The sequence below is a fragment of the Daphnia pulicaria genome, chromosome 10 (genome assembly GCF_021234035.1).
Source record: "Daphnia pulicaria isolate SC F1-1A chromosome 10, SC_F0-13Bv2, whole genome shotgun sequence".
NCBI lineage: Eukaryota > Metazoa > Arthropoda > Branchiopoda > Diplostraca > Daphniidae > Daphnia > Daphnia pulicaria.
The window spans coordinates 3037837-3061999 of NC_060922.1; the positions used below are offsets into that span (position 1 = coordinate 3037837).

General features: G+C 38.7%; 6 protein-coding genes and 1 long non-coding RNA gene across 17 annotated transcripts; 3 read left to right on the forward strand and 4 right to left on the reverse strand.

Annotated features, from left to right (window-relative positions):
• Positions 1–95: 95 nt before the first annotated feature.
• LOC124314026 (sodium/hydrogen exchanger 6-like) lies at positions 96–4582 on the reverse strand. Of its 3 annotated transcripts, none has more exons than XM_046778982.1 (15): positions 4172–4582; positions 3861–4102; positions 3690–3767; positions 3490–3566; positions 3206–3415; positions 2997–3141; positions 2827–2932; positions 2549–2751; positions 2374–2485; positions 2159–2312; positions 2029–2083; positions 1761–1790; positions 1473–1679; positions 1287–1397; positions 96–629 (listed from the first exon to the last, which is right to left on the reverse strand). In XM_046778982.1, exons 1-15 carry the CDS (start codon positions 4449–4451, stop codon positions 498–500), a joined length of 2142 nt encoding a protein of 713 aa, XP_046634938.1. In that variant the 5' UTR covers positions 4452–4582; the 3' UTR covers positions 96–497. The 3 variants fall into 3 exon arrangements, with proteins under 3 accessions (XP_046634938.1, XP_046634940.1, XP_046634939.1); XM_046778984.1 differs by having other exon boundaries at positions 96–865; XM_046778983.1 differs by lacking the exon at positions 1761–1790.
• Positions 4583–4678: 96 nt separating this feature from the next.
• On the forward strand, positions 4679–6935 carry LOC124314126 (UDP-glucuronic acid decarboxylase 1-like). Of its 2 annotated transcripts, none has more exons than XM_046779178.1 (9): positions 4679–4927; positions 5031–5169; positions 5226–5449; positions 5526–5811; positions 5874–5987; positions 6044–6231; positions 6299–6431; positions 6503–6639; positions 6702–6935. In XM_046779178.1, the coding sequence occupies exons 2-9, from the start codon at positions 5091–5093 to the stop codon at positions 6819–6821; spliced, it is 1281 nt and encodes a 426-aa protein (XP_046635134.1). In that variant the 5' UTR covers positions 4679–4927; positions 5031–5090; the 3' UTR covers positions 6822–6935. The 2 variants fall into 2 exon arrangements, with proteins under 2 accessions (XP_046635134.1, XP_046635133.1); XM_046779177.1 differs by having other exon boundaries at positions 4679–4924.
• Positions 6887–8100, reverse strand: LOC124314226. 2 transcript variants are annotated; one of them, XM_046779370.1, is made up of 5 exons: positions 7990–8100; positions 7713–7926; positions 7438–7639; positions 7243–7366; positions 6887–7165 (listed from the first exon to the last, which is right to left on the reverse strand). In XM_046779370.1, the coding sequence occupies exons 1-5, from the start codon at positions 7993–7995 to the stop codon at positions 6926–6928; spliced, it is 786 nt and encodes a 261-aa protein (XP_046635326.1). In that variant the 5' UTR covers positions 7996–8100; the 3' UTR covers positions 6887–6925. The 2 variants fall into 2 exon arrangements, with proteins under 2 accessions (XP_046635326.1, XP_046635327.1); XM_046779371.1 differs by having other exon boundaries at positions 7239–7366.
• Positions 8101–8233: 133 nt separating this feature from the next.
• LOC124314248 (EEF1A lysine methyltransferase 2-like) lies at positions 8234–9571 on the forward strand. Its single transcript, XM_046779403.1, has 6 exons — positions 8234–8560; positions 8626–8691; positions 8763–8874; positions 8948–9052; positions 9123–9381; positions 9458–9571. Exons 1-6 carry the CDS (start codon positions 8550–8552, stop codon positions 9550–9552), a joined length of 648 nt encoding a protein of 215 aa, XP_046635359.1. The 5' UTR covers positions 8234–8549; the 3' UTR covers positions 9553–9571.
• Positions 9572–9610: 39 nt separating this feature from the next.
• On the reverse strand, positions 9611–10489 carry LOC124314272 (nuclear nucleic acid-binding protein C1D-like). Of its 4 annotated transcripts, XM_046779436.1 has the most exons (5): positions 10420–10487; positions 10194–10348; positions 10074–10140; positions 9823–10014; positions 9611–9767 (listed from the first exon to the last, which is right to left on the reverse strand). In XM_046779436.1, exons 2-5 carry the CDS (start codon positions 10326–10328, stop codon positions 9739–9741), a joined length of 423 nt encoding a protein of 140 aa, XP_046635392.1. In that variant the 5' UTR covers positions 10329–10348; positions 10420–10487; the 3' UTR covers positions 9611–9738. The 4 variants fall into 4 exon arrangements, with proteins under 4 accessions (XP_046635392.1, XP_046635391.1, XP_046635389.1 ...); XM_046779435.1 differs by having other exon boundaries at positions 9611–10014; positions 10424–10489; XM_046779433.1 differs by having other exon boundaries at positions 9611–10014.
• Positions 10490–17122: 6633 nt separating this feature from the next.
• Positions 17123–17571, reverse strand: LOC124314353. The gene is made up of 3 exons (XR_006911179.1): positions 17517–17571; positions 17396–17448; positions 17123–17315 (listed from the first exon to the last, which is right to left on the reverse strand). It is a non-coding gene; the product is annotated as an uncharacterized LOC124314353 (long non-coding RNA).
• Positions 17572–20496: 2925 nt separating this feature from the next.
• On the forward strand, positions 20497–22643 carry LOC124314176. 4 transcript variants are annotated; one of them, XM_046779281.1, is made up of 6 exons: positions 20497–20617; positions 20800–20941; positions 21007–21520; positions 21583–21779; positions 21860–22122; positions 22214–22643. In XM_046779281.1, exons 3-6 carry the CDS (start codon positions 21107–21109, stop codon positions 22402–22404), a joined length of 1065 nt encoding a protein of 354 aa, XP_046635237.1. In that variant the 5' UTR covers positions 20497–20617; positions 20800–20941; positions 21007–21106; the 3' UTR covers positions 22405–22643. The 4 variants fall into 4 exon arrangements, with proteins under 4 accessions (XP_046635237.1, XP_046635238.1, XP_046635239.1 ...); XM_046779282.1 differs by lacking the exon at positions 20497–20617 and having other exon boundaries at positions 20635–20941; XM_046779283.1 differs by lacking the exon at positions 20497–20617 and having other exon boundaries at positions 20637–20941; positions 22217–22643.
• The last annotated feature ends 1520 nt before the right edge of the window (positions 22644–24163 follow it).

Consider the following 24163-nt stretch of genomic DNA (forward strand, 5'->3'; position numbering starts at 1 on the left):
TTTTGGATTAAAAGTTTCTCTTTTTCTCAATTTACAGTGATTAACATCCAAATTAGTAACTATAATGGTTTGAAATAAAATACATACAGATAGAATAATTATTCATGGCACCTTTATTTGTTTTTCAATTAACACCAAATGATATTAAATAAAAACAAGAGTTTGCCCTATTTTATACACTGATGCGTAATTTTTTTTTTTGTCATGAAAGATATGCAGGCGGGAAAACAAAACAAAAGTATAAGGGTAAATGTGGAACAGAAATAGATCATTTAAAACAGAAGAGGATAACATCTCTTGGGACTAGACGCTAAGATATTCGCCGGCATGCCTTCTCGGAATGCCGATGACAAAAGTTGATTTCTTTTTCTTCTTCCTCCACCAATTTCTTGCCGACGATTTGAGCGCATATTTAATGGAAAGGAATTTCAGAAGGTTTAGGGAAAAAGAAAATAATGGGAAATACAGAGACATGCACAAATTATTTCAAATTTGTTTCACACACTCGAACCAGGCAAAATTTTGTTGCCTAGTGAATCACACGATAGGGCCTCTGGCGAAACAATTGGATAGAACAAATGCCGTTCCTCGTCGTCCACAGCCATCTTTCTATCGTTGACGAAATAAACCTTTCATGGGAGAAAACAATCAAGCAAAGGGGGAAAATCAAACTAACCTCATCTGGCCAATCAATTTAAATGATAATACAAAGTTGAAGGCCAATACTTTTAAATGTCACAGTTAAGAATAAGTGATGGGGAAAGGCAAGTCACAATAATACCCGTCTAAACCCTCTACAAAAGAAGTGAATAAAAATGGTGTTGGGCGAAACGAAATACTCCACAGGAACGAATCACTAAAGAAACTGAAAATCAAAGAAACATAATGAAATTAAAACAATAAATTTTCAAAGATAATGTAAGAAGAAACAAAAATAAATAGAGAGAACAATAAAAGGCGAATATAGAAATACTAATGGACGGCTCAGTCAAAAAATAAAATTTACTAAACTTACTACAGTGAAGATAAACTGGAAAAAATTAGGTGGCAACCGTGCTTAGAACGCAAGAATTCTCGTAATCAATAACGTCAAATATGAAATTGTGATTTCAAAATAAAACTTTGAAATAAGTCACTGTCGTGCATGGGTTTACAATTCTACCAAGTGGTGCAATTCGAACGGTGCAAGGCTACGATTTTCTCACGAATGGTACAGAATCAACCGCTTTCATCCTCTTAATGTCACATTTTACCTCTAGCATATTTTTAATATAGTATACACTTACTCGTTGGAATCCTGGCTGCGTGGAAGCAAAAGCACGCGGTCCGCTTGACCTTACACTATCGGTATCATCAATACATAGTTCAATATCTGAATCACCATGAGCTCCGCTTCCCTATAACATCCGAAATTGAATTTCCGATACACACACACATTAAAATATGAGCAAGAGATCTTAAAAACAACTTGCCTGATTCAACTGTTCAGAAGTGGTCAGCATCCGTGCTACTGGAAGACAGCAAGGGGGTAACGTGTCAATAAGGGTTGGCTTGCTGTGCGTAAGCAAAGGTTTCATGTACTTGGTGTCGAAACCTCCCCAAATGCGAGCCAGCCAAGATTTCTCCGACTGGCTACCGGATCGGGAAGGCTCTATTGCGCCTTCGACCGAGTCTCCACCCTGTTAATGATTAAAAAGTAAATGGGACAGTGTACGTTAAAAGGAAAATGTTCTGATGTGAAGGGTAGTGGTCATTGTTACCGGGGTTTGCAGCGCTATGGAACCGTAATTCTGCGGGATTATTACAGGGAGAGAAAAAGCCGAGCAACAAGCAGTAAGGAATTGGCCAACCAAGAAACAAAATAAATTAATAAAAAAACCGACGCCAGGGATAGCAAGCAGGATTATACATAAGCCAATGACACCACCAATCAAGCAAATTTTGTAAAAAAAAGCAATTTAACAAGCGTAAAAGCTGGTAACCGAAAAGCAAACGCAAACAAAAAATGAAAATAGAAATATCAATTACTCTGTGTGGTGTTCCAGGCAAAGCTGCGTGGTCTGCTTCTTCATCAACGCCCACACTGGAATTAATATATATTTTCGTCAGGTAAAAATTGATTATATTTCGCTGGATTTTAAGAACAAAGAGCACTCACGGTATTCCAAAGCAAGTCAAAAGAGGGGTTACAGATCCACCCACAAAAATGACGGATCCAATAACTATCAGACTAGTCGTTGTTAGAAAAGTTTGTCGAGCTTTGGACATCGTGTTACGAATTGCCAATGCAAAAGCCATGGCTCCACGCATTCCTTGACATCAATCATGGTTGAGTAAAAGCTGGTTTAAAATTTATGGAAAATCAATTCTTACCGGAGAAGAAGAGAACGTGTTGAAAATTTCGACTGATTTTAGGTTTTCTTCCGAAATTTAGTAAGAAAGACAATGGATAGATGTTGGCCGCTCTACCTAAAGCCACGGCAATCTGGAATTACCAGGAAATATAGTTAGAGAATATTAAAACAATTAAATCAATAAATCAACTTACAAATGAAATGCAAATGAATGCGACATCAAAATGATGTTTGGGGAAAGTAAACATAGATACACCAATGTATGAAAAGATGAAATTTTCGGCCAAGAAGTTTAATAGTTCGAAAAAGGATTTGGTTCGGACACGTGAATCATCCGACAAATTGTTGTAAGTGTAATGCGCTTGACACATCCCACAGAACAAGACTGACACTATGCCTAAATAAATAAAATCAGATCATGCTCTGTTAACTCAAAAACTATAAGCTTTATAAAGTTCCATCACGCCCTTACCGGTCAGATCAGTAGCTTCTGCTATTAGGAAAGTGGTGTATGACATCAGAACGAAAAGACAAGTTTCCAACAAAGGAAAATCGCGAATACGGGTGAATTTGGTCAACTACATTAAAGAAAAAAAGATTTTGAGAATTACAAATTTTTCTTACAAATTTGTGTTATCTTACAAGAGCAGTTGCAATTCCAAGTGTAGATCCCAGAACAAGTGACGAAGTAAAAATGAGTAAAAACTCGCCAACAGCCTGGAAAAAAGCCACCATCTCGAAACCGCCATGATTAGGATTATACTTTTCGGCATAACTTTGAATAGCTCTGTGCAAAAAGGAAACGAATAATTAATGAAACACTTTAATTTTCAATAAGAATTTAGACAAACCTGGTTAAAACGATAGCGATAGCGTCGTTCAAGACACTTTCACCAAAAACAAGAGCGTAAAGATTGACATCGACATGTAATTCAGAGAAAATGGCAAGAATAGTGACTGGATCCGTAGCCGAAATGACAGCACCAAAGTATAACGTGTCCAAAAAGGAAAAATCTTTGGCTAGATATGGGAAAATTTGTATGAATCCCCAAATCAGAGACCTATAGTAATTGTTTAAGTTTAGTTATTCTTTCAATGTATCGATATATCGAAGTAGAAAACTAAACGTATTTACCCAGTAACAAAAGCAGTAACCGTAGTTCCGATGAAAGCAAATGTAAAGATTGCACCAAGGTTTTTGAAAAAATATTTCTGGATTATAAAATAAGAGACAAAACAATTATCATTAAATCAAAATAAATAAAGACTAAAGAAAAGAAAACAAGATATAAGATTACTTCAATATTGAGCAATAAGAAAATTAAACTAAATTACCCTTTTCAGACTGTATGCAGCATGGAAAATAATGGGTGGTAGAAGTAAATTGAAGAAAACTTCAGGGTCAAAGGTAGCCTAAAATGAAAAAAAAATAAATTTATATTTAAATTTATATTTTTCTTATTTCATCTTAACATTTACTTATTAACAAAGAGATCAAATCTGTACCTTTTGATCAATTTCGTTAAGAGAAGTATTATCAATTTCTCCTCTGAAAGTATAAACAAATGTATGGTTGTTGAGATAGGTGGCTGAAGCTTTGGATGACATTCTTTTATTAGAAAGCTGAAGCCACAAGATATCAGGAGGAACTGAATGGTTGTAATGAATTCCTGTAGCTGGTACCACAGGAATAATCCTCGGTTCAGTAATTGGACCTGTATAACGAATAATGGCTCCAACAACTAAGCCTGTATTTGAAATAAAATATGTATAAAATATTGAAATCTGTGAAAATCCAAGGTTTCTTTCCAACATACCATAAATTACAGCAAGACCTGTTTCGTGCAGGAACCTTAATCTTCTATGTTTGAACATCCATATTGTAACAACAGTGAGGATGAGCAAAAAAGTGTACAGTAATAAGTTAAGATTGTCAAGCCGATGCGTATTAAGAGCTTTCTCATCGTATTCACTGTCTGGAGTTCCAGACATTAGATCTTGGCAAAAGCCAAGATGTAAGAAATAACTTAAAAACACAAGCACTAGAATGGATGGTTTTCCTTTAAAGTAACATTTAAATAAGCTGAATTTCGACATTCTTCTAATCGGAACGGAACTTGTGTTCGCGATTTAAAGGAATGGAAAAATTTCAAACGTTTCTGCGCTTTCAGTGTCGCCTGTTACATTAGTGGAATGACACAAAAAATATTGGATTTCTCCTAACATACATCGTCTGCTAACGGTTTTATATTTTTTTTGGTTAGGGGCGGTTTCTTCTTTCCACGATAATCAACGGTAAATCGATAAAAACTCGGCGCTGTCTTCTACATCGATTATATAGTCTTGTGTTTACAAACTTGAAGATCTTCATTCCTAAGGATATGCGTTTGACCGCCTTCGGTCAGAAAATTATTCACGTGATTAAAGAAATGATGTACCGTTACGTATTGGGTGGAGTTAAATTCGTTTCAAATCTGTAAAATCTTGAAAACTTTGTGAATTTACAATTGTCAACTATCTTGTGATATCACTTTAACGTATTCACAGAGCGGATCGATTTGCGCTATCAAGTAGTAATTTCGTTAACATTGATTTTCTTATAATTTTACCATTATATTATATGTTGAACCATTGACCTTAATATCACTGACCTCTGTTTATTGTTGGTTTCTATAGACCCCTTCACAGTTTCAATCTAAAATCTAAGTGTTCACTATTGATGCTGCCTATCAAAGAATGAGATATTCAATCTACAACTTTGCTAGTAAACACCAACGTGTTACCACCATATGTCTTCTGTTATTCTGCTTGCTTGGTAAGCTAATTTAAATCAATTAAATTTAACAGTCCCACAGTTTTTTTTTCATACAGCTGGATACCACTTACTTCAACCAATTCTTAATTATAATTCGGAATCCAAATCCAAAAAAGAAGAGAAGTCAATTAAAAATCAAAGAGATGTCTTCAACGAAATAAATTTACTTAAGAACAAAATCAGTGAATTAGAGATTAGTTTGGAACAAGCAGAATTCAGAGTTCCAAAGACTTTTCCTAATATAAAATTTTTAAACTACAAGGACAGGAAAAGAATTCTAGTAATAAAAAAACATTATTTTGAAATTTAAAAACCCACTTTTTTATTAACCTTTTACACTAACTTTATAATAATAGGTAACTGGAGGAGCTGGATTTGTTGGTTCCCACCTGGTTGATTACCTCATGAGAGAAGGGCATGAAGTTATTGTTGTCGACAATTTTTTTACTGGACGGAAGAGAAATGTCGAACATTGGATTGGTCACGGAAATTTCGAACTGATCCATCACGATATAGTCAACCCATTGCTCATTGAAGTTGATGAAATTTACCATTTAGCGTCACCAGCCAGCCCTCCACATTATATGCTCAATCCAGTGAAAACTATTAAAACCAATACTGTTGGTACTATAAATATGTTAGGTAAGAAATTGAAGTCTTCGTTAACATATGTCAAGATTTCATGTTTTCCTCGGCTATTTCAGGTTTAGCCAGACGTGTAAACGCCAGAATACTTATTGCAAGTACCTCAGAAGTCTACGGTGATCCAGAAATTCATCCTCAGTCTGAGTCTTACTGGGGCCACGTAAATCCCATAGGTATTTAGCTTCTTTTAGATTTTGCTGCCCAAATTTTATAACTGAATTTCCCGTAGGTCCTAGAGCTTGTTATGATGAGGGAAAACGGGTAGCAGAGACTTTAAGCTATGCTTATGCCAAACAAGAAAAAGTACAAGTCAGAGTTGCCCGTATTTTTAATACCTATGGACCTAGAATGCACATGAACGATGGAAGAGTAGTCTCGAACTTTATACTGCAAGCATTACAAAACGAAAGCATAACTGTAAGTATCATTCATGCCTCAATGTTCAGCCTATAATTAGGAAGCTAATGTTTTCACAATAACTAAGATTTACGGCCACGGAAAACAAACTCGTTCTTTTCAATACGTATCGGATTTAGTAGATGGCCTTGTTGCTTTGATGAATTCATCGTACACATTGCCGATTAACTTGGGCAACCCCGTCGAACACACTATCGATGGTATATAGTGATATTAAGCCAAAAGCATTTAAAAAAGAGAATAAAATCTTCAGTAATACACTTTCACCCAGAATTTGCACAGATAATAAAATCAATCGTCAACGGTGCGGATAGCTCGATACGTTATCTTCCTGCAGTTGAAGATGATCCCCAAAGGAGAAGACCTGATATCACTAGAGCTAAAAAATATTTAAACTGGGAACCAAAGGTACTTTTAACTTTTAGTGTAAATACAGTCTTATTTAAAATCGGTGTTTAATGTTCCCATAGATTTCACTGGATGCTGGACTAAGAAAGGCTGTCGAGTACTTCCGGCGCGAGATTCTACGATCTTCAATGCCGATCTTTCCAAAGGTATCTCCGAGAAATAGTGACAAAGAATTATGGTAACTGTACAAACCATAAAACACACTGATGCATGATGCCGAATGTTTTTTTTTACTGAGAGACTCGAATATGTTGATTTTGTTTGTATTAACAGAAATATAAGTAAGTTAATTTGAATTAATATTGGAAATATTGTCTGTTATTTTACTTTCAAGTTGCATCAATTCATCTTTGACATTCTGTAGTTGAATCTTTGCTAAATTAATGTCTGGAGTTAAATCGGAGTAAATATCCAATTTAGACCTCAACTGCGAAAGTTTTTCGCCTGCTAAAATGAGCTCTTTTGAGCGCTTTTCTAATGATCTGTGACCAATCTCGGAGGTATATTCTACCGCTTCCAATTTTTTCTAGTAAGAATGTAATTTCAATTATTTTCATTGTATACAAAATGACTGACAGCACAAATAATGAAAAAAGTACTTACCTCCAGATGACGAACATGTCCAGCATATTCTCCAATTTTTTTTGACAGAAATTCTGTCTCTTTTTTCCTAGCTAGTTGCTCATGGCTATCTCTTATGTTCATATGATGTAAACTCTCTTGAATCCTTTGAAATAAGTAAAATATAAAAGTTTCAAAGTAATCACCACAAAAAATTGAAACCATGGTATTGCCTACTTCTCAAGGTTTTGAAGTCGTTGAAGCGCCTGAGTTTGACTTACAGATAGGTCAGGTAATTTAGTAGATATTTCAGTTGTTTCTTCTAATTCCTGTGCTTTCTGATTTGCCACCGAAATTATTTCCACAAGTTTTCTCAGTTCATCAGGCAGGTTCCCTACATCCAGTTTCAATGGCCTCAGAATATTGGTCAACCTAGCAGCTAAAATAAAACAAGTATGAAAGTTGATTCATTGTAATTATGCTTGTAATTTTAAACTATAATAAGTTTATACTTTCAGCTATATGCTCTTTGGTAAGAATTTTCATGATTTTTATTTCTTCTCCTGCTTGTAAATCAGCTGACAAATTTGCATCTCGCAAATCACTTAAAATCTGGTTGGTTGTTTGGTTCTTCTCAAAACTGGGCACACCTTTGTTACCTGCCTTTTTTATGCTAACATTAGGTTTTTTGGGAGAAACAAAAAGTTCACTTAGCCAGTGTTCCACCTAAAAAAAAAATGTTGTTGATTTAACGGTACTTAAGAGGAAACGTTTTTCAAGAAATAGTACATTCATTTCAATAAAATCACCAACAAGTAATTACGCGACTAAAATTTCTTCCGATTCGAAAATTGCTGATATGTTAGTTGTCAAATAGAAATAGTGCTGCACTAATGCAGTTAATTCCTTACAATGTTGCCGTTGCCCGATGCGAATTTTCGCGCAAAAACTCAAAAAGGGGCGCGAACCGCGCGATACAATTTACGCCATCGGGTAATCGGGGGATCGGGCAAAAGACGCAAATGAAAAATTTCTCTGAAGAAAAAATTAATTATTAAAAAGAAAAAGAAAGAATCGCTGACTACTGCAACTACTGAATCCTAAAGGAAAAGCCGAAAAGATGTTATTTCTATCAAGCAAGTGTATGTCAATTGCGTGTCCTTCATTTCTTTCGCGGAACCCCAGAAGGTGAAATCCGTTTGGGAATAGATGAGAATCAGTATTTAAAACGTAAACATGATGTACATCAGTCAACGTATAAATTGAGGTTGTATACCACTCCGACGTAGTTCATTCTAGTCTCAGTTTTTGCTGTCTTAGGTACTCGATTCGATTCGCCCAACTCTATCATGGAAGTCAAGTAAAACCCAATTTTAATCTTCGTCAATTTAATCATTTAAATTAGCCATTTTTTGAATACGTTAGCATGGATAAAAAGTACGAGGAAGATTTGGAAAATTTCTGTGATCACGGAGATATTGGAGATGACTGGTTAGTTATTTTGTCCTGGACGATTGTCCAAGAGAATTTTATTTCACATCTTGATCTTATTCGCCTTTCAGGTGTAGTGAAGATGTACTTCAAGCCATTTTAACATGGATCAAAAGCAATATCGAATGCGAAGATCCTATTCTTGATATAGGATGCGGTAACGCTTACATCATTTTTCAACTGGTATTTTGTTGCAACCTAAACTTAGAATTAGTCAATTAGAGTAAATTACTGATTTTTGTTGGAATTATCGCAGTATCACCAGGGATTCGTCAACGTCACCGGTATTGATAAATCGCCAGTTGCTATTAAATTGGCCACAGAAATTTCCCATCAGGAATGTGTTAAAGTTAAACTAGAGGTACATTATCTTGTGTACCATGTTCAAGTTTGAGTGTGCTAAAAAATTACCATTATAATTATTTTACCAGGTCTGTGATGTGATGGGCTCCGTTCCTTCTGATACGGCACAATCGCCACTCAACAAAAAATATCGACTGATTTTGGACAAAGGATTGTATGATTCCTACGCAACTGCAGGAAGTACCGTCTACACCAAAGCAAAAGAGGAGCAGTTTCGCGAAACTTACTTAAAAAATATGCACGAACTTCTTATGCCTGGTGGAATTCTTTTGGTGGCAACCTGTTGCCACACCGAGACTTATTTGAAGCAGACCATCGGTCATAGAGGTATAATAAGAAAAAATTTATGATTAGTTCAAATCTGCAATAAAATTAAACTGATAAATTTTTCCGGAATGGGTAGGTCATTTCAAAGTTCGCGAGGTGCTTCCCACTCCGTCGTTTGAATTTGGAGGAAAGAAGGGACATAACGTAACCGTAGTCGCTTTCCAAAAATAAGAATGAAAATTAAATGTTCAATAAAATTTCATGAACCAGAATAAATACACATTTCGTATAAAAATCATGTATGTAAATTATTGTCTTACCAGAAAATGCTTTAAAAAGCAAAGAATGCAAATCAACACGTAAAAACACAGTGAAGATTAGAGATTTGTATTTTTGGTGACTACCTTTCTGCATTATTCAGTTCTGGTGATCCTGCATCATCAAATCTTATTCTTTTGTTAGGTGGTGGCTTGGAAACATCACTTTTTTCTTGATTAGAACCTTCTCTTTGTTCACTGTCTTTAGGCTCCCAGAGACCACCACGAATGAACCTCTTGGCTGCTGAGATATCAACTTTAGGAGCCAGAGCTCTGTCCACAATCTTCTTAGATCGGCCAATTGCACTCTTTACTCTCTCAAGCTCCCTTGGTAAACCATTAGTTTTTGGGTCAACCCCTCTTGTTTTCATGTATGCTACAACAACAAAAAATGATTAATTCTTATTTTGAAGTATGAAATATTACAATGCTTACCCCAGAACAGAGAAGTCACAGCATATACAGAAGCGGTGTCAAACTTGGAGTGTTCTATAGGTTTCAACTGTGTAATAGATTGATTATTTAGGGAATCTTTTAATGTGAAACAAAACTTACACATGAATGGACTTCAGTTAATGGCACAGAAGTTAATGCATTGACAACTGCCTCCATTTCTGAGAGAGCAGAGTCAAGGTTCTGAGTGTTGGCTGTCATTTCTTCAGGGAAGTCTTTATGTTTTATCCACTCCATTCTGATATGCAGGGAATATACTTTCAGATTTATCCAATAAGAATCAATAAAAAATGTCAGACAGAAGTAAAAAAAACGTTAGCGTCAATACAAACGTCGAGCGAAAATGTGCAATGTGTCTGTGAGTCTGTGACACGTGAAAAAGCAGACGAAAGTCGTAAAGACGCTCTTGGGGATAACAACAACAGGGTACTGTGGTGAATCCAGTACAGTAGCGGCCGCGGGCCGCCCTTTGCGCTCTTATTGTCTACTGACTCTACTCTGAATTCCTCATTCATCCTATGGTCTCCACGTCACGACGGATGCGCCAGGAAGTCCTGCGGACTCTCAAACGACATTCGCCCTGCTGTTGTTGTATATGTTGTTATAGATTTTGCTAAATCTTTGTCATGTTTTTGGGGCCCAGCTCCCAGACTATCAGGAGTAGTCACTGATTTTTCACACATTTTTCACACAGCCGTGAACCGACCAGGCATCTATGGCTCTGCCATAAGCGTAACCCCCCCATATTTTTTTCTTCAGCAATAGTTTTTATTTTTTAAACGGAAAAAACAAAATCATTTCTTTTCATTCTTGTTTGGCCGTCATTTTCTCCTCTTTAATGTTCCGCGAAATGAAAGAAAGTGTCGCGTTGGTATGCAACTATTTGGCCCTGGAAAATAAAGATCGACATCCTTTTCCTCCTCCCTGCTGTTTGCTGGGCTGTCTGAAAGAAATAAGTCAAGTTGCCGGATTTCGCCGTGCCGTTTTTTTTCGTTTTTTTCTTTTTGTTTCGGGACGTCGTGGTCACGCAATCAATCCCGCCCGTGGTTCCTCGCCGGTAATGGTGTCACTGCGTTAAGTCCGTCCAATCCAACAAAATGGCGGTTGATAGCGAACACCATCTTGTCCTTATAAGATAAAGGTGCGCGAAATTTAAAAGAAAAAAAATTCACAAAAATATTTTGTTTCTTTTCTTTTCTCGATTCTTGTTTTCCTACGGTTCTTATACAATCGAGTCGACTCTCTCCTCCAGAACATCACACCGCATCACACGCACAACCCGCGCACTAGTAGTCTATAGAGTTGTTGAGTGGAAATATCTTGGTATGGCGCTACTATAGCTGGGCATGTGTGAAATTTATGATTAGGATTGTGGCTGAACTGGGAGTTGTCATTGTTACTGCCGCTGCGCAATGCCAAAAGTCGGTTGGCACTTGGCAGTTTCATCGTTACAGTTGCTGACTTTTCATCACTCTGACATACGCGTATAATACGATGCCCTCCCGCTCTACTCACTCTATACACCACTACTACGACGAGTCTCCGCGAGTCTCTCTACATGTACATTGTACAACGGCTTACTGCAGTGTAGGACCAGGGAATATCACGCGAGAGTTGCCGACCCCTGAAACCTCCTCCTCCTCCCCCAACAAGCTCAAAAGTGGAATCTCCTCGACGCAGTGGTGGGAGGTGTATATCTCTCTACATGTCTCCTCATCTCAGCTCTTTTCCCCCGTCTTCTTCTAGACACTTGGACGAAACGCGGCTTGGGCTTAAACTAGACAGACATCAGGGCACACGGCATCAGGGCACCCTTTCACGTCTAGAGTTTGTGCAGTGTGCAGGGAATGCAATTAATTCTAATTGTATTGCCGTATCAATCACATTGAGAGGATTTCGCGCACATAAAACACAAGACGCTTAAAAAGAAACATAAAAAGAAACTGAGAAGATTTTGCAAAACTGTCAAGAAAACAATTACTGCAGCCCCATCTCCATTTTCCATACAGCATACAGTGGGTACCGAAAGTATCCGTACAGCTGAGAGGATCAGTAGGGAAAACGCGTTTTTCAAAACGCTCCCATTAATTGAATTTTCGGTAGAATTCAATCAAAATGTTTTCTAAGGTTAATATTAGGGTGGGGTTTCATGTGATTTTTTTTTAGAATTTTTCAGCAACGTGATATGTGGTTTTTATCGCGTTGCGTAAGTATCCGTACGGCCGAGAGGCCTAGTAGGGAATGGGCTTACTTTGGAGACCTGTCATTCGGTATCTACGTAAGATTATAGGGTGGGAAAGTTCTTAAAAAAAAGAGCTGCATTAGCTCTATGTGTGGTCATGAGATCACATTTTTCATGTTTCATTTATAGTAATGAAATCGAAATTGAAAACACGAATTATAAGTTTTCCGTTTATTTCCCCTCGATTCCCCCTCACCAGTGTTGCCATATCCCAAAATCTATACCTTTTCTCTTTCTCTCTCTTCCGTTCAAGGGAAAAAAGAGATTTTGAGATATGGCAACACTGGTGAGGGGGAATCGAGGGGAAATAAACGGAAAACTTATAATTCGTGTTTTCAATTTCGATTTCATTACTATAAATGAAACATGAAAAATGTGATCTCATGACCACACATATAGCTAATGTAGCTCTTTTTTTTAAGAACTTTCCCCGCTCTGTTTCACCGCTCTGTTTATCATCAGGGTTTTTGGCTGCACTTCATTTTTTCAAGCAATCACTGTATCACAGTGCTGGAGACATATCTCAATTACGCTCAGCCTGTGTATGCAACGACACTTTTGGAATGTTAGCAGCAAAGCATAACTTTCATGCTTACATTCAAAACCTTCCGCCAAATTTGGCGAAACACCTGAAAGACTTTGTTGAATTTGCTGAAAGTGAAAACTCTGGCTTTGCTGTAAGTTTTTAATCTTTCAAATTCTAATTTTGTGTATATAACTCTTTTTCTTTTGATCATTTTTATAGCCATTTGACAGGGAACTAGCGGAAAACGAAGAGATCATCGCAACTCAAATTGCAATTCCCTCTTTTCTAGTGGATGTGTTCAAGGCCGTCGCCGGAGCCGTCATAACCGACTCGAATCTGTCTTTTGAAACACTCGAAAAGGTTTTTGCACCGTTTATGAATTCGGTCTATGGTAAGTTGATTTCTAAAAGTCATTTAATTTTCTATAGACTACCCACTACCCTTCCATCTTTTTTTCTTCAGATACGCCACCCATCTCGCCCTTCAAGCAATTGGAAAAAACGCCGGGAATAAGCTTTCAAAAAGGAAAGGCACGCCCTGATGTCAGACCGGCCTTTTCGGTTTATCGAAACGGCGTTCTTCTTGCAACCGGTACAGACGAAAATTGAAAAAAATGCAAAGTTTGCTGCCTCTAAGTATGCCGCATGGAAGATTGAGATGGGACTTAATTAAATTTTTTTTTCTTTTCATTTGAGCATTGAAGCATATAGCTGACTTTTTTGAAAAAAGTTTTCAGTTTCTTTTGGTTTCTTTTATGCGTATTGGGCAATACGGTATTGCTCTCAATAAATTTGATACGGCAATAGAATTCTAATTAATTGCATTCCCTGCACAGGTAACGAACTCTAGCATGAAAAGGTGTGTAAGTGTGTAAGTGGGTGTGTAAGTGGGCAAAACTGAATAGTTAAGGGGCTTGGAAAATTAGAGAGAGAGAGAGAGAGAGGCCGACTCTCGTCGTCGTCGTCTTGTTCTGAACTGCCCGTTCTCGCCAAGGGCGCGAAAGGGCTCGACGACTTTAGACAAAGGGGGATGGGGAAAAGAACAGTGTTGACAAATTAGGACAATAATTTTCGACATTAGACAAATGAGATTTTTAGTGAACCCGGAGGAGGAGGACGCAAGGGGTTGGGCAGTGCAGCATTGGAACATTGTTTGGAAAGTTCCCCAGCTGAAAAGGCAAAAAGGGAAATCCTTAGTTGTTTTTGGAAAACATTTGGAAAAAAGGCAGAAAAGGAAACGAAAAGGAAGAATAGTACGGGGGAGGAAAACAAAAGGAAGGTATAGAATTTTCCTTTTATAGCCACTAGCTAATTAGTGCTAAGAGAGGCCGCAGATAGCGCCCTTAATCAAAACAATGTTTAAAAAAGTAGCAAGCAAATCAGCCGTGAAAACTACCCTGTACAATCAGTCCTTCGCGTGATGACATCTAGTGGGTGGGAAATTCAATTATTGAGATGTGAGATGGCGGGGCAAATCCCCGCCGTAGGGTCCTGTGTGACACTGTGATAAGGGTTGTGCAACAACTACGTGTGATTGCTGAACCATTTTTTGGAACTTTTCCTAGCAGAAAGGGAAAAAAGGGAGTTTTTGTTAATTTTCCCTAGGCTTTTGGAAGTATTGTCACTTCATTATCTATTTATTTCTAAATGTTTTGGGGGCGGCACCCAAGGAAAATTCCCCTCTGCACTGCCCAACCCCTTGGGAGGACGGGTGAAATAACATGCAAAATCGTTTCGGGTAGGTTTCCTGGAATTTTTTGATCAAACAATCAGCGGATAAGGGCATTGCGCACGCAATTGCATCGACAAAGAAAATGCGTGGCTTTCGAGAATAAGCTACAATACATAATTATTCGGATAGATGAAATAATCAATCGATCGATCGATTTGGCACAATCAACAAGTTCGATTCGTCGCATTGACAAGGGAAATTGAACACGGCGTTTACAAAAAAAATACACAGTACACAGTAGTAATAGTTTCAAAAAGTATATCTAGAGCTATTTATGTATCCTATTCCTATATATATAAGAAAAAATTAAAAAGTAACAGCCAGAACTTCATCAAATAAACGATGATTCATCCTCTTTTTCTGAGCGGCGGCTGACGTCAAGGGGCCAAACGATCGAGCGCAATTTATACGTTTTAATTGAATTTGCTGTGGATGTGCGCGAATGTGCGTATCGACAAGATTTCTGCATGGAACGTGTTCCATTTCTGGCAGAAAAAAGGGAAATTTTTTTTCGATAAACATTTAATATTAGAATGCCGATCCCTTGCTTCGCGCGCGAGTTTCCCGATAGGGTTTTTTTTCACGGGGTTTAGTAGGTTTTTTTGGGGGGAATTTGACATTGTTTTCGATTAAACGTTTGATTGGGAATGCGATTAAGTGAGCAAAACGTAACGTTTTTGTTTTTCATTGTTCACAATAGACAAAGTTTGAAATTTGGCACACTTCTTTAATTAAAAAATTATATTTAGTAGATGTAATTTATACAAACATTTTATTTTAAGAGAGAATAAGAAATATCATAATCGATGATAATAAACAAAAAAATTTACTAATAAGCGACGAGATGCAAATGTCCGATGACTCAATGACCGATCGTTGAGTAGCGTCAGAGAAACAGTATTATTTCAGAGAAAAATAGATTTGAACATTTGAATTCGCTTTAGGAAGTTGCGATTTCTTGCCGTAATTAACTAATTACCGACACCCGTTCAGGATTTGTTTCGCTGGAAACTCCCAAAATAACAACAGGATTGACTGCCTCTAGCAGGATAGCGTGATCTGCTCTCTCCTCTACTTCAGAATGGTGCTGATCGGCATGCGAACTGGAAACGAGCATTGTTCCTCCGTGGTTCCCCGTCAAAAGTCGCAAACCGGATTCAGAGTTCATAAAATTCTTGCTCAGCTCGTCCCGGTTATATTCGTTCATGGTTAACAGATGCGACAAATTCATCTCCTGAGTCAATGCTATCCCTTGGACCTGTCCATCGCTCTGGGGCAGGAAAAGATCGCTCAAGTCCATCAAGTCCAGCAACGTAGTCGAGTCCAATGTTGGCAACTAAAAGAAAAGGAATTTTTTTTTAAACTTTCAATTCAACCATTACGAAGTATGGTGTGGTGGTGATATGAATTACTTGGACATTGCCGGCTTCGTCCAAGTGGAATTTCACACTCAAATTGCCCAGGGATCCACTTTGATCGCCCAAAGAATTGTGTTGATTCGACAGGTCACTAGATATCGCGATGACTTTCGCCAGATGAGCTTCATAATCTATGTCATGGCTCGACACTCGCTACAAAGAAAACAAAAAATGCGCTTAGCAACAACGAAGAATAAAGAAAACTACGAAATAATTTGGGTGGATTTTACGTATTTGTTCGACTTAGCTTTTAATTTCCTCTTGTTGGCGGCAGAAGACACTGTACGGATCGCACCGGGTTTACCGACTGCCTGGGCAGCTTTGCGGTGACTCTTGAGGTGAGATTGTCGGTGACTGGTTGTCCGGAAGAACAAATTACACTCCGGACACTTGAAAGGTTTGTCCCCTAGAAAAGAAAAGGCCGTGAATCTAAACTATTTAAAACAATGAATTTCTCGACTTGCCTGTGTGAATTCTCACGTGGATTCGAAGCGTTTTCCGGCATGAGTAAAGGCCGTTGCAAAGCTCACACGACACAGTTTTGTTACCATTGGCAGAATGAGTACGCGAATGAGCCGTCAAAGTGGATTTGAGCGTGAAACTTTTATCACATATCCGAGCAAGAGAAAGGACGTTCCCCCGTGTGAGTTCTCTTATGACGAACAAGATCCGATTGTTTTCTAAACACACCAGTAAATAAAAATAATTAGAATTGCAAAGCCTTTGTCGATTACATATTAAACCCTTATTACTTGAAATTCTTTTTGCACTGAGTGAACTCTTAAAAGACTTTTCGAAATCTTGTCTATAACGTTAGCAACACCTCCTTGGGTCGAAGAAGTATCAGTAAATATAGCCGAGTCCTGATCTTTAAAGCTCGTTTCCACTGTAACAATTAATAAAGTAGATTTTCTTTCCATTTATAATGTTAATAGGAAATGTAATCGATAACTCCTACGTACGCCCATTCGTTTGAGTGCATCCTTCTTCGGTGTGACGTAAGTAGAGCTGAAACGACAAAAATTTGAGCCCGCACGAATCGCACATGCAGTGCATAGGTTCTGAGTCTGGGTCGGCCTGAGACTTATCGTGAGCCTATTAAAACCAAGGTCGCTCAAATGACGTGTCAATAAAAGGCTTTCCTTAAGTACGTTAGCGGATTCAAACAACTTACCGTCAAAGCTTGAGCGGTTTCGAATGATTTGGTGCAGATAGGGCAAACGTGGGATTTATTAGTTCCACAATTACTTCGCATGTGGGTCTTTAAATGGGAAGCTCGTTTAAATTCTCGTTCGCATGAAAGAGACCTTTTCCGAACAATAAGATTCAATAAGAAAACATGAAGTACACCAAATCAAATTTAAATGAAAAAACAAAATGTACAAACTTGGTTTCTTCTCTTTTAGAATCCTCCGTTGGTGCAGTAAGTAGTTCAGATTCCTGCGAATGGAAAAATAAAATAGTTGAAGATTAACTGCCTCCTTGTTCCAACGTACGGATTTTCCAACCTGGAAAGTGAAGCTTTGCGACAGAACTTGGTTGTCGTACAATGTTGGAAGATCAGTAGGCTGGAGCGTCGGTAACACAGGACGCCTCCTCACCATCGAATTCCATGCCTAGCTGCATGGGACCAAAGGAGGTAGCATCACTCAAGGTCGACGTCATGCAAGGAAGACTATGTACGCCTCTGACTTCTCTCGTTCCATTTAAAGTAGATTCGTCACTTGGGAGTTGTGCTGCAATCAGCTGGCATGTTGCTTGGCTCGTAATTCAACTAGAAAATCAATCCAACAGGAAATTCAATTATTTGAAAGCTATCGACATTTAAAAAATTATTACCAAATCCCAGTGTGATTGGGTTTGGGTTTCAGACATTGGTGGCAATGTTGTTGAATTTTCGAGCGCCTCCGCATCAATGGAAACTTCGGACAGTTCTGAAGAGGGCTGCGCTTATTGCTGCAAACAATAAAAAAAAATCGATTAGCTTGTAACTGTAAATGAACCCATTTGCGAGTTGCTTTACCATATGGATGACTTCGTTTATGTGGGTCCCTACGTGCTTTTTACAAACCGAATAAGTCTTGAAGGACTTTTGGCAGTAAGGACGTATAAAAAGCCGGGAATCACTATGGCTTGCTTTATGTCGATTCAGTGTACCCTGCGTAGTAAAACAGCTATTGCATTCCGAGAATTGAAAGTTGGAGGCAGACGTTCTTTCGTGCGTTAGATGGTGAGCTTTGAGAACCCACTTGGAAACAAAATTCCTATGTAGGTTAGTCCTATAATGAACTAAATTCGTCGAGAGAAGTGAGTGATACAGGTTGAGGAATGTTAAGGTCGTGACCGGTTCTTCTTGGGGTGACAAGCTAACTTGGCTTCGACAATTTTTTCCATCCGGTAAATGTCTCCGGCGGTACATTTACATTGAGATATTGTTACCAGATATTGTGCTCTCTAAGAAACGCTGTGTTCTAAAAGGAAACTAATGTTTTGCTATATCTAAACATGACTTGTTTGTCACCTCCTCCGACACACGATGTTTAGAAATTTTTTTCGAAACAAAAATGATTCCCCCCAACCAAACACATTTGTTTTCTTTTTGTTTTTAACCTAACCGCCCCGAAAGAACCCCAGGCTATGCTGGAAGCCGTGGCCTTGTTATCCCTCCCCTAATTTGCATATTTCTCGAAATTCTTACAAAATTTTATTTACATAAATAAATGAATTAACTTTAAAGTTGAATACCTTAATTTGCAGCTAATGCATTTATACCTAATTTGGTAAAAATCTAATCCTCTGCATCCTCTATATATTCATTTTATTAGATAAAAAAAATTCATTGACGGGACAATTCCAAACATAGTTTCAAGAAAGCCATAAATAACTTTTTCAAATAACTACGATTCAAGAGATTAAGCACTGTTTCTTTCGTATGCTATATGTATGCGTATTGCCTAAACATACGTAACGTGCATAGGCACGGTGCGTGAAATGGCCTATACATCTAGTTTGTCCGTCGATATTGTTGACTAAGCATATCTATGCATCGAGTGTGTCGCCAAATGGCTCACATAATGTTTTTTAATTCATTTGTGTGGTGTGTGTGATGGGTGCTACGAAGCGAATTGGAAGTGATGTTTGGATATTCGGAAAAATTTTCAAAGGTCCCAACGCCCATCGTCTAAAATGACATGATTGTGAAGGATTCGAAATATATCTAGAATGGCACAGTGGATCAGCATCGAATTGGGACCCGGGAGACCCGAGTTCAATACCCATCGCAGTTATATTAAATAAGTGGCACGGGCCTTTTATTAAGTATGTTGAATGATTATTCTACCGCCGCTGTGTGAAATTTGGACGAAACAAGCCGTTGATAATTTTCTGCTAGGATGTATACAAACTAAAGATAAGGTTTGCAATAAACTTGATTATCAAACCAATTCACGCGATATATACTTATTTCATTTGTTGATGTTTCAAAATGTTTGTTTTTTACATCCCGCCAAAGAGATGCAAAAAGTTAACATTTTTACCTTTTCTTAACGCAATGTTTAGTTAAATCATGTGTCGTTTAATGAGGGGCGTTTATTAGGTTTAATGTCAAAAGTGGCGCGAAGGTAAAAATGAGAAAAAGAAATTTACTCCATTTTTTAAACCTTGTGTTTCCGTTTTGAAAACATAGAATTTAGAATATTTTCAAAGCATGGTCATGTTTCCCTTTTTCAACACAGCGTTTCTTAGAGAGTGGTTCAGGAACAACCTATCAATTAAAATTTATTAGACAACCTGAATACTAGCCAATTAAAACTGTCAACATACCTGCAATGGACTCTGAATGGAAGATGCCTCATTGTTGTTTGGTTTAACCCTCTCCACCCATTGGCAAGCTGCTACATGGAAGGAGCTGATTGCTATGCATGAGAGGTGTTTAGGACGTGCTTTCATGCGGCTCATGAACCAGTCCATCATGTTGAGAGCATTAATCCCGATTAATCCAGAAGAACTGCAGAAGGAAGATCATACCAGACTTTCAAGCAGCGAAGAACATGAGCAGCTCCATCCCTCATTGGACACTTAATTTCACCGCTTTCCTAAAACACAAACAACAAATTACAAATTAGTTTGTATTCTCAATAATAGAAGCATTACTCAATACTTACTCCTGTATTGCTGGCTGTTGACAGAAGTTGAAGCTTTGGTTGGAATTTAGCTTCAAGGGCCAAGGCGCGCTTACTGTAAAGAATAACTCTCAGGTTATTGAACCGAACATTTCACAGAGAAACAAGCTTGAAGTTGTTTCTCTCTTTAATGTGAAACATTTGTTTGAGTTTTCTGTTGGATTCGGTGACTGATGTTTCTGTTTATTTTGCTCTTGCCACATACAGCTTTTGATATTAAAATTAAAATTTGAATTAAAGTTCAATTATTTTATTTAAATTTTTTAAATTAGAATATTAAATTTGAAATTTAACAAAAAATGAACACCAGAAATATTTTTATCCGAGTTTTTTCACTTTCATTGTGCCTCAATTCGATATTTCAGAAGAGACGTTACCATACCAGTGTGGGATTCGAACCCACGTCTCTTTGCAGAGCATTATCTTAGGTATAGCCACTTTAACCACTCGGTCAACCTAGTGTAAGAAATGTTTGGTCATTTTGAACCAATTATGTCGACGTTTAATTCAATTGAATAAGAATCTATGAATTTAAAGTTCAAGTGATTTGTGTTTTTTTTCTGACGTTCTCGCTGATCTACGCTGATTCGATGGACTACCCGACCGACAGTCAAATGTCGGGCCGGTCGTCGATGGTTCAACTTCCGCATTTGGCCGGACACAAGAGCCGCACCGTCAGCCGACTGGAGGACAGCGCCACTCAGACGCAAGTGGAAGAATCTTTCTTCAGCGAGAACAAGGACGGAACAGAGGTTCCATTGTTAAAACAGAATTTTAATTGAAATTGATTGAATTAACTTAATTTTTATTTTAAAAGATCCAGCTGTCGAGCGCTGGAGTGAGACTGGGCGAAACGGAGAGCGAATTGAGGCGTCGGAGGATCAGGTGATCCTTGACGGATCCTCGCCCCCCGCCCAATGATGAAGAACTCCGCTGGAAGTCGCGTCAGCGCTACTCGGACGATTCTGGATCGGAAAGCGACGATGAGCAGCACCTGCCTGGATTGCGTTACCACCAACAGCAGCAGAGACCCAATTTGTCGCAGTACGTGTCGGACGGTTGCGCTCCTGGGACGGGCGGAAGCGGTGGCGACGGAAGCAGCCACGGCCTCAGCAACATCAAAACGGTCCATTTGGAGCCGCTCGTCAAATCCAGCCAAGTGGCCACCGATTTGGCCGTCAGGCCGTCAGTCGATCCTGTCCAATGTCGGGACGGAGAGTTCCGTCGTCTGCCCACCCGCCGACGGCGACTCATCCGCACAGCGAGCGGATCAAGTACAAAGCGGAAATTCCCATTTCCGTCATCCGCGCCGCTCAAGCCAAAACCCGAAGGTGAAATAATCAAATAATGTTGAAATGATTTAAAATTGGAAATGCGTTTTTCTATTTGTAAGTGGCAGGTACAATTTGGAGAGGAAGATCTTCCAACAGCTGCTGGACTGGAAGCAAATGCAAATCCGCATCGGGCAGGCCAACGAGCAGGTGTTTGCCAAGCGGCTCATCGACGAATTGCGCAAAGACGCCGTCACCGTCGGACTCCGCCCCTACGACGGATCCTATTCCTTCCAGCAACTCCAAGTCTACCTCTTCAGTAAACCGGGCCAAAACTTTCTTTATTCTTTCTTCCACGTTGCTGGGGTTTTTCTATTTTTATCAAATTTCCCGCAAAAGATCAGCTGAGGCTGGTGCAAGGCGGGCGGACTTTGCTGCCGCTGGTCGATTCGGCGACGGACCGCGAAGACGCCGCCACCACCAACGGACTGACGTACGGCGACGTCATCGAGACCGAGTCCACCAATGGGATGAGCAGGACGACGACGACGATGCCGGTGGAAAAGTGCACCCACACGACCCAGCGTTGCCCGGACGCCATGTACGCTTACACGACGTTGCCGCCGGCCTTGGCTGCACGGCCGTGCCCTGCGCTGCCTTTAGTAATTTCTCGATTTTCAATGGATGTTGTTGTTGAGCCAATCGATTTCGATTCATTTGAGGGTTTGTTGGTTTCTTTTTTGAATCATTCAGCAGTTCCCTATCATAAACACCACCGGCCCGTCACTCAACAACATCAACAGCCACAACAACCAACGAATCAACCGGGGACGGCCAAGTTGACGACGGAAAACGGGCGAATCATTCTGCCGAAATTGAATTTGAACAACAACATCAACGGCCATCAGAAGAGCAACGCACCCGCTATCAAAGGCAATCATTGAAAGTTATTGGCTAATCAAGAAAAATATATAAAAGTCTCGTTCATTCATTTATTCAATTCGAAATAAAATTAAATTGAAAGAAATTGAAAGAAATTAACAAAATGTTGATGATGTTACGACCCGCGTAAAGTCACGACGACACGGGAGGCGCACGTCGTTTATGTTTTTTTTTTTTTTTTCAATTCACATGGATTGATCAATTGTTGATGTTGATGAATAAATACTATTTCTAACTAGAAATCATTGAGCTCTATATATACCTGATTCTTCTCAATCCCCATTCGTATTTCGTAACGAATTGTCTACTTTCATTTATGAAATCTGGTTATTGCGTCATGGTTGGGACATTAATTATTGCGTCATAACGGCGATGCTATGGACATCTAGTGGTGATTTATTTCGACCTAAAGTGAAAAAGCTGTAGTTCAACCGCCAGATGTCACTAGTCGCTATGCAATGTTTATAGCAACGGGAGAACTAATTAAGCAAATGAAATTATTTTTGTTCTGGTCGCATCGCATATTTTTTGTCTAAATTTTAAGACCAAAAAGTCCAAAATCTGTCGTGAAACACCCGAGCTATGGAGCGTTACATACACACAGACAGACAGGCAGACAGACAGACAAAGTGACATGGTTTTTATTTTTCTGTGTATGCGATTAAGATAGAAAAGCAAGCTTATCAGCTCGCCACGAAGGGATAGTCGTAAGCCAGTTGAAAACTGTCTTAAATGACAAATTCAGGGCCTATGATTAAGTCGGACTTATTCACAATTCACGCTTTTTTCACAGACTTTTTGGTCTTAAAACGGGATTTTTCTGACACAGTTCAATATCCTTGCAAGTTATTTACGTTTGGTTTGATCAACTCATATTTTCCAATTTTTACACATAAAGTTCAATAATTGAATTTAAAAATAACCATCATTTAGTCAAATAACTACAAAACATAAATAACATCTGGTGGTGATTTTATAGGAAAGTGAAAAAGTTGTAGTCGCAACCGCCAGATGTCACTAGTCGTTAAGTAAATATTTTAGCAGTTTTTCATTAATTACAGGAGAACTAATCAAGTAAATAAAATTATTTTTGTTCTGGTCGCACCGCATATTATTTGTCTAGTTTTTAAGACCAAAAAGTCTGAAATGTGTCGTAAAACGCCCGAGCTATGGAGCGTTACATACATACATACATACATACAGACAAAGTGACATGGCTTTTTTTTTTCTGCGTATGCGATTATTAGCTTCGCCCTTCGGGCTCGCAATAAAGTAACAGCCAGAACTTCATCAAATAAACGATGATTCATCTTCTTTTTCTGAGCGGCGGGCCGGCGGCTGACGTCAAGGGGCCAAACGATCGAGCGCAATTTATACGATTTAATTGAATTTGCTGTGGATGTGCGCGAATGTGTGTATCGACAAGATTTCTGCATGGAACGTGTTCTATTTCTGGCAGAAAAAAGGGAAATTTTTTTTCGATAAACATTTAGTATTAGAATTTCGAATTGAAAATGAGATTTTTTTATTTTTGACCCATTTCCCCCTTTTCCCCCTTTCCCCCGTTATAGATAACTCTCCCAGGTGTTGTCGCGATTTCTATTTTGTTTTATTTTGTAGGAAGGGTAAATATCACCTACTAGAAGAAAGGCAAAATTTTCCCACCTCCGTCCGGCTGTGGCCCGTGACGTTTAAGCCCGGGACATGTCACGGGACGAGGGGAAAAAACCCCAAACAGTCATCCCTCTAAGAATTTTTTTT

What these genes read in the sequence shown, in the direction of transcription:
- LOC124314026 (XM_046778982.1), bottom strand. Translation starts at nt 4,451, where the DNA reads ATGTCGAAATTCAGCTTATTTAAATGTTACTTTAAAGGAAAACCATCC. An exon ending in TTGACTTGCTTTGGAATACC is followed by an intron (nt 2,084 to 2,158) that starts GTGAGTGCTCTT and finishes TATTAATTCCAG; the next exon opens with TGTGGGCGTTGATGAAGAAG. An exon ending in TGCCTGGAACACCACACAGA is followed by an intron (nt 1,791 to 2,028) that starts GTAATTGATATT and finishes ATAATCCCGCAG; the next exon opens with AATTACGGTTCCATAGCGCT.
- LOC124314126 (XM_046779178.1), top strand. Translation starts at nt 5,091, where the DNA reads ATGAGATATTCAATCTACAACTTTGCTAGTAAACACCAACGTGTTACC. An exon ending in TACAAAACGAAAGCATAACT is followed by an intron (nt 6,232 to 6,298) that starts GTAAGTATCATT and finishes ACAATAACTAAG; the next exon opens with ATTTACGGCCACGGAAAACA. An exon ending in CGTCGAACACACTATCGATG is followed by an intron (nt 6,432 to 6,502) that starts GTATATAGTGAT and finishes ACTTTCACCCAG; the next exon opens with AATTTGCACAGATAATAAAA.
- LOC124314226 (XM_046779370.1), bottom strand. An exon ending in CAAAGAGCATATAGCTGAAA is followed by an intron (nt 7,640 to 7,712) that starts GTATAAACTTAT and finishes GTTTTATTTTAG; the next exon opens with CTGCTAGGTTGACCAATATT. An exon ending in GACATGTTCGTCATCTGGAG is followed by an intron (nt 7,166 to 7,242) that starts GTAAGTACTTTT and finishes CATTCTTACTAG; the next exon opens with AAAAAATTGGAAGCGGTAGA.
- LOC124314248 (XM_046779403.1), top strand. An exon ending in GTGTTAAAGTTAAACTAGAG is followed by an intron (nt 9,053 to 9,122) that starts GTACATTATCTT and finishes TTATTTTACCAG; the next exon opens with GTCTGTGATGTGATGGGCTC. An exon ending in GCAGACCATCGGTCATAGAG is followed by an intron (nt 9,382 to 9,457) that starts GTATAATAAGAA and finishes CGGAATGGGTAG; the next exon opens with GTCATTTCAAAGTTCGCGAG.
- LOC124314272 (XM_046779435.1), bottom strand. Translation starts at nt 10,328, where the DNA reads ATGGAGTGGATAAAACATAAAGACTTCCCTGAAGAAATGACAGCCAAC. An exon ending in TAACTGAAGTCCATTCATGT is followed by an intron (nt 10,141 to 10,193) that starts GTAAGTTTTGTT and finishes TCTATTACACAG; the next exon opens with TTGAAACCTATAGAACACTC. An exon ending in TGTGACTTCTCTGTTCTGGG is followed by an intron (nt 10,015 to 10,073) that starts GTAAGCATTGTA and finishes TTGTTGTTGTAG; the next exon opens with CATACATGAAAACAAGAGGG.
- LOC124314176 (XM_046779281.1), top strand. Translation starts at nt 21,107, where the DNA reads ATGATGAAGAACTCCGCTGGAAGTCGCGTCAGCGCTACTCGGACGATT. An exon ending in GCTCAAGCCAAAACCCGAAG is followed by an intron (nt 21,521 to 21,582) that starts GTGAAATAATCA and finishes TCTATTTGTAAG; the next exon opens with TGGCAGGTACAATTTGGAGA. An exon ending in ACTCCAAGTCTACCTCTTCA is followed by an intron (nt 21,780 to 21,859) that starts GTAAACCGGGCC and finishes TTCCCGCAAAAG; the next exon opens with ATCAGCTGAGGCTGGTGCAA.